Below are 8,837 nucleotides of genomic sequence, written 5' to 3'. Positions count from 1 at the left end.
CCTCTAGCCAAGTTGAGCAGGCTCAATCCAAGGCTTTCATTAGAGAGGACAACTATTTGTAAGTTTTTAAATCCCCGTATTCAAAGAGAATAAGATTAATAAGACTAATTCGTTCTCAAACAGGAATTCTCTACTTAATTGCGACCAAATACCAAAATTCGATTTGCGTCCATGGTATGCAAATGCCGAAGATGAAGAACCTATTGAACATGTCGAAGTGGAACCTGAAGTAAAAGAAGCTATTAAGGAACTGAACCCCGATCTCATTGAAGCGGCAATAGAACGTGCCAGAACTGAACTAGAAGATCGTAAACGGTTTGAATACGAGTCATGGCGTGCAAGTAAGATTAAATTTCTTTCGTTTATCTGTCAAAGGTCCTAACTGAACCAATCATTTAATTTTCTTTAGATGGTGGCATCAGTGCAAAGTCTCCAGATGGTGTTGCTGCTTCTTTCAGTAAAGCTAGTCGCAACGCGTTGTTGCTTGCAAACTCCTCCTTAATGTTCGAATTAACTTCAAATGAGATCTTAAACTCACTCACATCAATTTCTCGTCGTAAACGTCAAGCATTTGACGGAAGCTTGAATGCATTCAATCGTAACGAGTTAACTGAGACTTTACAAACAATTGACATAACTACCTTACTTGCTGGTACTAGCAATGGAAAGACACCACATAATGAGTGTGATGACCCACCAACCGCTTGTGATACAACAACACCATTCCGTACTTTCACTGGTTACTGCAACAACTTACGTAACCCCAACTGGGGCAAATCGCTGTCCACATTCTCACGTTTGCTGCCATCCCAATATGAAGACGCTATCTCTAAGCCAAGACTACTAGGTGTCACTGGTGCACCGTTGCCTAATCCACGTTCTATTTCCACACTCATACATCCAGATATTTCTAATTTGCACACACGTTATGCACTTATGGTTATGCAGTTCGCACAATTTTTGGATCACGATTTAACATTAACACCCATACACAAAGGTTTCCACGAATCTATTCCCAGTTGCAGATCATGCGATTCACGTCAAACAGTGCATCCAGAGTGTAATCCATTCCCTGTTCCAGCTGGTGATTATTACTTCCCTGAAGTAAACGTAACAAGTGGCGAACGCTTATGCTTCCCATCCATGAGATCATTGCCCGGTCAGCAAACACTTGGCCCACGTGATCAGGTCAACCAAAATACTCACTTCTTGGACGCTTCTATGATTTATGGTCAAAATATTTGCGTAGCTAATAAATTACGTGGCTTCTCAGGACGCTTGAATTCGACCATCCATCCGATACGTGGCAAGGAATTGTTACCACAAAGTGCTACACATCCAGAGTGCAAATCACGTGATGGTCTTTGCTTCATTGCTGGCGATGATCGTGGATCTGAACAGCCAGGCTTGACTGCTATACATACCACATTCTTACGAGAGCACAATCGTATCGTCGAGGGCTTACGTGGGGTGAACCCTCATTGGAATGGCGAACAATTGTACCATCATACCCGTCGCATTGTCACGGCACAAGTACAACACATCACATTCAATGAGTTTTTGCCACGTATTTTAAGTTGGAATGCTGTGAATTTATATGGTCTTAAGTTATTGCCCCAAGGCTATTACAAGGATTACAATCCATCCTGCAGTCCGATTGTGTTCAATGAATTCGCAGCTGCTGCCTTCCGTATTGGACATTCACTCTTACGTCCACATATACCACGCTTGAGTACACAACACCAACCTGTCGATCCACCACTATTGTTGCGTGATGGTTTCTTCAAAATGGACGTACTTCTGCAGGTGCCTATTTTATTCTATATAAAAATTTCTATATTCAAAATGTATTCAAAAATAAATATTTCTGATTTTTACTTATAGCCTGGCATTATTGATGAAATCATGCGAGGTTTAGTGGCCACACCTATGGAAACACTGGATCAGTTCATTACCGGTGAAGTGACAAATCACTTATTTGAAGACAGAAAAACTCCATTCTCTGGTATCGATTTAATCGCTTTGAACGTACAAAGAGGTGTGTATAATCTTAGTTTTTTTTTATCGAATTTGGTATACATTATTCACTATACTCCAACAACAGCTCGTGATCACGGCATACCATCTTACAACAATTACCGTGCTCTTTGTAATTTGAAACGTGCTTCCACCTGGAGTGACTTAAGTCGCGAAATACCCAATGAGGTGATCAACCGTTTCAAGAAAATTTATGCTTCAGTAGATGACATCGATTTGTTCCCAGGTGCTATGACTGAGAGACCATTGCAAGGTGGCTTAGTAGGTCCTACATTGGCCTGCATTATTGGTATTCAGTTCAGACAGCTTCGCAAATGTGATCGTTTTTGGTATGTGAGAGTCAAAAGATTGAATTTTTCTTTTTTTGCTAATGACTCTTAACATTGCATCCTTAGGTATGAGAATCAAAATCCCGAAGTTAAGTTTACTGAAGCACAACTGGCTGAAATACGTAAAACCACACTGGCTAAGATTATCTGCGAAAATTTAGAAGTTCCCGGTGACATGCAACGTGCCGCACTCGACTTACCAAGCAACTTCCTGTAAGTATTTTGGAAACTTTACATTTCATAAAAATTAATGATTGTTGCTCGTTAACAGTAATCCACGCGTACCTTGCCAATCGATGCCACAAATCGACTTGAGTGCTTGGCGTGAAAATGTTCAAGGCTGTCAAATTGGTAATCGACATGTACGAGTTGGAGAATCAGCATTCCCTTCACCCTGCACCAGCTGTGTGTGCTCCAATGAGGGCGTAAGTGTTTTGTTTTAGCACTGAAAAACAAACATAAGTTTTAATTTTTCCCCACTTCATCTTCTTTAACAGGCTCAATGTGCCTCTTTACGTATCACTGATTGCGGTCAACTTATTCGTCAATGGCCCAAAGACGCTATCCTACGCGATGAAGTCTGCAACTCCCAATGCGGTATCTATCTGAATGGACAGAATAACTTCAATTCACAATCGCGTTCCAATCAAGCACAACCACCACGCCTTAATTCACCACCAGCACGTGTACAACGTTCGCGACCACAGAATATATTTAAATTTCCCGATTTGACTCCATTTATTGCATCTTTATAAGCACTGGAGTCAACGTCATTACAAAGTATCACTGCGAAGAGGCGCGTCTTATTGGAAGAAACAAATGCGAATCACACACAAAATAAAAAAAAAACAAGCAAATACTATTTTTCTTGTTAAAAAAATGCAAAAAAAACAACAAAAATCAAAATGTCCGCCATAGGTTAATTTTATAAAAATCTACTTAATTCTTAATTATGTTGTTGTACGTTTTTATATTGTATAATGCTGTCTGTAGGGTGTGCAAAAGCTTAACCCTTTACTGCAGTTATCCACTTTTCGTTCTAATTTCATATTTGGCTATTTCTCTTTATTATTATATATTTTAATAGCATGATTTATTGCACCATTTATACTTATGTACTAAGCCTACAATATATACATATACAAATATATTTATATATATACATAAAAGATACTAGAGAGTAACATAAATAGCGCATACGTGACCTATAATTTATTTTCACGCGTATTTTGTTAAATAATTTTTTTTTTGATAATTTTATTTGTTAACTTTACTCTGCAATGCAAAAGACTTATATATTTACTTCCTTTGCTAAATATATGCTCTTATACATGAACCGGCACTCCTTAGTTGTTAGTACTGCGTGGCCCGTGTAATTCAGATGGCCAGAAGGCTATGCAACTATGCCAGCAAAAATCTGTTCCATACCAGTCGATACTGGCAATTTCGAAAAATACGTTGGCTGGAAAATGTGTGGACAGTTTGTGCTTGGCAACGCTACATGGCAACTCAGGTGCTAGAGTTGCCATTTTGTGCACTGATGTGCTACGTTTTTGGAAGTCATTCTAAATCCATGTTTTCGATATTAACTTAGTTTTAAAGTTCACAGAAGAAAAGGTTGCACTCTTCACTTTTCTCTAGCGTAATTAAGTTTTTCGCTTCTAATTTTACACTTAAACCTTTGAAATAATTATTGTATTTATTTTTTATTATTTTTTATATATCCTATAACGAAAACTGAAAAATTTTCTCCTAATTTATGTTACTTGAAGTTCATAATACGATTAATATTGTAATTTTACAAATGTTTATAAACTTTTAAATCATTTCAAAATAAAAAAATATTTACGCAATATTTTAATAAACAAACATTTTTTTATTTTTATAATATAATAACACTGTGATCCAAAAATATGGTGAAACTATTAATTACTTTAAAGAACGTTTATTAATTCTTTTAAATCTAATCCATTCTCTTCAAGGTCTCCTCTCAACATAGTTCGCTGGTGTTAACGTTTTATCCAATCCTGGCTATATGTTCGGGTACCTTCGACATAATTTTTGAAGTCAAGATTCGGAATGGCCTTCAAAACGAGCAGCGATTCAATTTTAATTATCTCAACCATGTTGAAACGCTATGTTTGGAATGATCTTTTTAGCTTAGGGCATAGCCAGAAGTGACACGGTTCTAAATCAGTCGAATACCACAATTGTTGAATGATATGAGTTGAGTTTTTTCAAAATTGGTCCCGAGAAACCAATGCAGTGTGAAATGATGAATTTTGCAGAAATCTGAAATTGATTGCTCATAACTCTTTCCTCTTTGTGCGAATAACTTATTGTGATAGGGCCGAAAAAAGGAGTTTCAATTTTTCCTCACCACGATTACCGCAGAAAACGATTATAATTAATTTTTTTTTTAGAAGACTTTGGAGCGACCTTTCTAATCTTGGCTAACTTTTTGCTAGTTTTCATTCGGTTTTTAAAGAAAATTGAGTGTTTTTCGCAAAGAGCTAGTTGCACTCTTTTTGCACATGAAACATGCTTCGATATGATCCGGACTGACTTAAATGTTAACAGTATTAGCTAGGGATTTTTTTTATTACTAATCGACGATTTTTGAGCGCCAAAAAATCCATTCATATTGTACCAAATGCATAACTGAATTCAGTATTTATTAATTTAATTGAGCAACAAAGACAAACTATTAACGACAGTGATAACATAAACATATTTCCTATCTCATTCTAAGTATATATATTAAACTGTTGTATATGGCATAAGACCATCAATTCTGTTATTAAACATTACTATTTTATATACATTGAAATAACAATTTCTAGCATCAGCTATAGAGCACTCTTGTGGCTGTAAGTAGCACTTTATTGATCATGTGTTAACGTATTGAATATCGACTTCTTTATATGGCTTACTTTTAAACAATCAATTGAAAAAAAAAGAAAAACAATCAAACAAACAATATTAAAACAAAATATCGGAAGATTCACCTGAAAAATATTGAATATAGAAACCCTAAAGGGTCTTTAAAATACTTCAAGTTATTGATATATTGTACTACTCGTGAAAGAATGTTTCTAATTTATATAATTCTTATTCAGAATCCGCTGTGATCGCATGATCGGATAATAGCAGAAGACGAGAATAGAACAGCTAGATGTAGGTATAAAAGCTACAGATGCCCAAATCATTTAAGCTTATTTATGTGCCAAAACAAATACAACAATAATTCTAAATATTTTTGAAACTCTAAAGTAAATACTAGCATCGCTATAAGAAGAAGTATGGTATAATTAATCTATTCTCAAAACAGACAATCCTGTCAACATTATTTTAGGTTTAAATTTTAGTTCATAACTCATGGACAATGGAAACATATGACGAAAATGAAATCGTCTATTGAGTTCAAAAGACTACAACTTAATACTTAAGACTATAATATGGTAAAATATTAAAAATCCTCTTAACTAAAAAATTATAAGATATAAATTAAAATATCCAATTTGCTTTCAGAGCTTGTTTAGATTCTTCTTACTCAACATAGGTATCAGTAAAAAGACTAGTTAGTTGAGAAAAATATACCTGTACCTATTGTGTATATAAATATACAATTCCCCATGACAGTTTAAGATCGTCCAAAAATTTCCCATCACATCAGTTTAAAGGAAAAGTAACTCAAAATACGGGAATAATGATGTTGTGTTGGTATCTAATAGAAAAGTTTAAACAATATATATAAATAGAAGTTCGATTAAAATCTCAGGCACGAGTGTGTCCTATTTACAATAACTTCTAGAACCACATATTGGCGAACCCCGCTTCCATTTTTTTAAATATTTATTTACTTATTGTTTCCCCTAATTGGTAAAACCAATATTAATGTATGAGTTTTATTGAATTTTTGTGTAAATTTTTAATTCAGTTGTTTAATTAATAAATTATATTTAAATTCGAAAACACAGGTATATATGTTTGAATAGCGTTCCTGATGTTTTGTGTTGTCGTACCTCAACCTAATCTTATTCAAAATTAAATTGAACTAGGTTTCTGCAAAGTATGAGGAAAAAGTTGGAAACATTTTTAAATTTTCCAAAAAGTATTTTATTTCATCCTCAATTTCTATTCCATTCTCTTTAAAGTAGGCTCCCATCGATACTATGCAATCATGCGGCTGAAATTTTTAGTTGAGGAAGAATAAATGAAAGATGGAAGGAAAGTAGACGTACATTGTGACCGAAAAGTTTTCGGAGGTTCTCATTTAAAATTCGCGCGCTGTATATTTTTCGATATTTTAAGTTTATGTAGTTTGCAGCACTGTCCTTAATTACTATGCCAAAAATGGGCGCGATCTGTCGGACAGTTCGTTTACGGCAGCTGTTGAAACCAGTTCACCTCAGTAGTGCGTTGCGAAAAAAACAATGGAAAAAAATATTGAACAAAGAGTTTGCATCAAATTTTGTTTTTCGAACGAAATTTCGTGTGCAGAATCGTTGCGAATGCTACAAAAGGCTTATGGGGAATCAGTTTTATCGAAAACTCAAGTTTATGAGTGGTACAAAGCCTTTCAGGACTGTCGTACGACCGTCGAAGACATGCCGCGTTCTGGACGACCTTCGACCTCTACCACCGACGAAAACATTGAAAAGGCAAAGGAAATCGTGTTCAAAAATCCTCATGTGAGTGTTAGAGAGATAGCACGAGAGCTAGGCATCGGTCGTGAGATGGCTCGTTTGATTTTGGTGGACAATTTGTGTATGCGACGTGTCAACGCCCGGCTTGTTCCGATTCACCTCAATTTGTTCAACATTATCAACGATTTTAAGGCCAAACATTCAATAAATACCATCGAACAGCCACCGTATTCACCTGATCTTGCACCGTGTGACTTTTTCCTGTTTCCCAACCTCAAATTACCACTCAGAGGAACGCGTTTTGAATCCATAGAAGACGTAAAACAGAATTCGCAGAGGGAACTCAAAGCCATACCGGAAAGCGCCTATAAAAAATGTTTTGATGATTGGAAGAAACGTTGGCATTTGTGTATCGCTTCTAATGGAGCATATTTTGAAGGAGATAAAATAAATATTGATGAAGATTAAGAATTTTGCGTTTTATTTAAAATTTCCGGAAGCTTTTCGGTCACAATGTATGTAAGTACTTTAATAGTTGTATGGAAAAAGCAATATAAATAATTTCACCAATCTATAATTTTTTTTCGTCTATTATATTGGTTGAAAACCTTTTCCTTTCACTCTATCCCCACCTCATCCTAACCCATGTATTCGTCTTGTAAATCATTGATATTTTCTGATCTATGGGTTTCGTGAGATTACTACAACGGCAATAAAACTTTACATACAATCTATTTATTCAATGAGTAAATAAGAGAGAAACCTAAAAATATACCAGGAATATAGAAGCTAACATGTGTTGTGAAAACCAATGATTTTATTATTTTCAAAAAAATTGGTGGAAGAATCTAAAACTTACATTTAATTTTTCACCAACAAGGCCGATATTTTGTGTATATAGTAACCCAGACCCATAGCCAGATTCGAAACTTTTTGCAGTATTTCCACTTTCCAGATTCCCAAATACATAAAAACATTGAATACGAATTTCTTAAGAAGGCTCGGACAAATTTTCAGGTCCTAAGGTAAACCAAACAGCTCATTCAAGTCAACAATAAGAATATTGTCAGGTTTTTTCAAAATCAACAGAAATGTACTCAAATTAATAAATGGCTTAGTAATCGGACATGCTGTCTTCAACTATCACCTTTCAAAGATGTGATCGAAAAAGTCTGTAAACGTTGACTGCGAAATCTTTGAAATGCAGAGTCGAGCCTTAACCCATCTTATCTGTTGCTGTTAATACTGTTATATCAGCACTTCTGAACATGGAAAGCATTATAAGAGGAAAGCAAGATATGAGAGGAAATAGTGAAGAGAAATGACGTGGAATAGGGAATCAAAAAATGACTGGTACAGTTGAACTAAGCTTGAGCTTATTTGAAGAAACTTTACTACATCAAGGAGGTAGAGTTATAAATCGACAAAGCTCCAAAGATACGCTTTTAATCCCTAGAGTTGTCAGCCGCAACCCAGTTCATTACCTTGTTGAGTTGCAACGATGGTTTCGAGTATGACACTGATTCGGTATAGAGGACTGAATTTCGATTCCATTGATTTTATTTCTAAAGCAATAGGTGTCGATCGATGTTTTCTTCACACGAAGTGAGAAAGAGATGCAACGAAGAAGAAAGGTGTTGTCATTTATCTTATGTGCTCGTGCCTTGTAGTTACAGGTTCAGTTCCTTCATTCGACTTTCATTAAATCGATTGTGGGCAGGGTTCTTGAACCAAGATACATTGATAGATTTGTCAATAGTCTTAAATGATGTGGATTAACTTATAAGATCTTAAAAGTCGTGGTAGTATAGCATCATTCCTC

General features: G+C 35.4%; 1 protein-coding gene across 1 annotated transcript in view; it reads left to right on the top strand.

Moving 5' to 3' along the window:
* LOC119688866 (myeloperoxidase-like) overlaps positions 1–3,273 on the top strand; it is a 5,039-nt gene extending 1,766 nt beyond the window's left edge. The window contains exons 2-9 of the mRNA XM_038103527.1: positions 8–58; positions 124–341; positions 410–1,806; positions 1,885–2,038; positions 2,105–2,366; positions 2,433–2,579; positions 2,638–2,791; positions 2,864–3,273. Coding sequence (XP_037959455.1) covers positions 8–58; positions 124–341; positions 410–1,806; positions 1,885–2,038; positions 2,105–2,366; positions 2,433–2,579; positions 2,638–2,791; positions 2,864–3,121 — 2,641 coding nt within the window. The 3' untranslated portion in view covers positions 3,122–3,273. The remainder of the gene's footprint in view (positions 1–7; positions 59–123; positions 342–409; positions 1,807–1,884; positions 2,039–2,104; positions 2,367–2,432; positions 2,580–2,637; positions 2,792–2,863) is intronic.
* The last annotated feature ends 5,564 nt before the right edge of the window (positions 3,274–8,837 follow it).

Source organism: Teleopsis dalmanni, chromosome X (genome assembly GCF_002237135.1).
Source record: "Teleopsis dalmanni isolate 2A chromosome X, ASM223713v2, whole genome shotgun sequence".
In the NCBI taxonomy this organism is placed as follows: Eukaryota; Metazoa; Arthropoda; class Insecta; order Diptera; family Diopsidae; genus Teleopsis; species Teleopsis dalmanni.
This window is presented reverse-complemented; position numbering and strand designations above follow the sequence as displayed.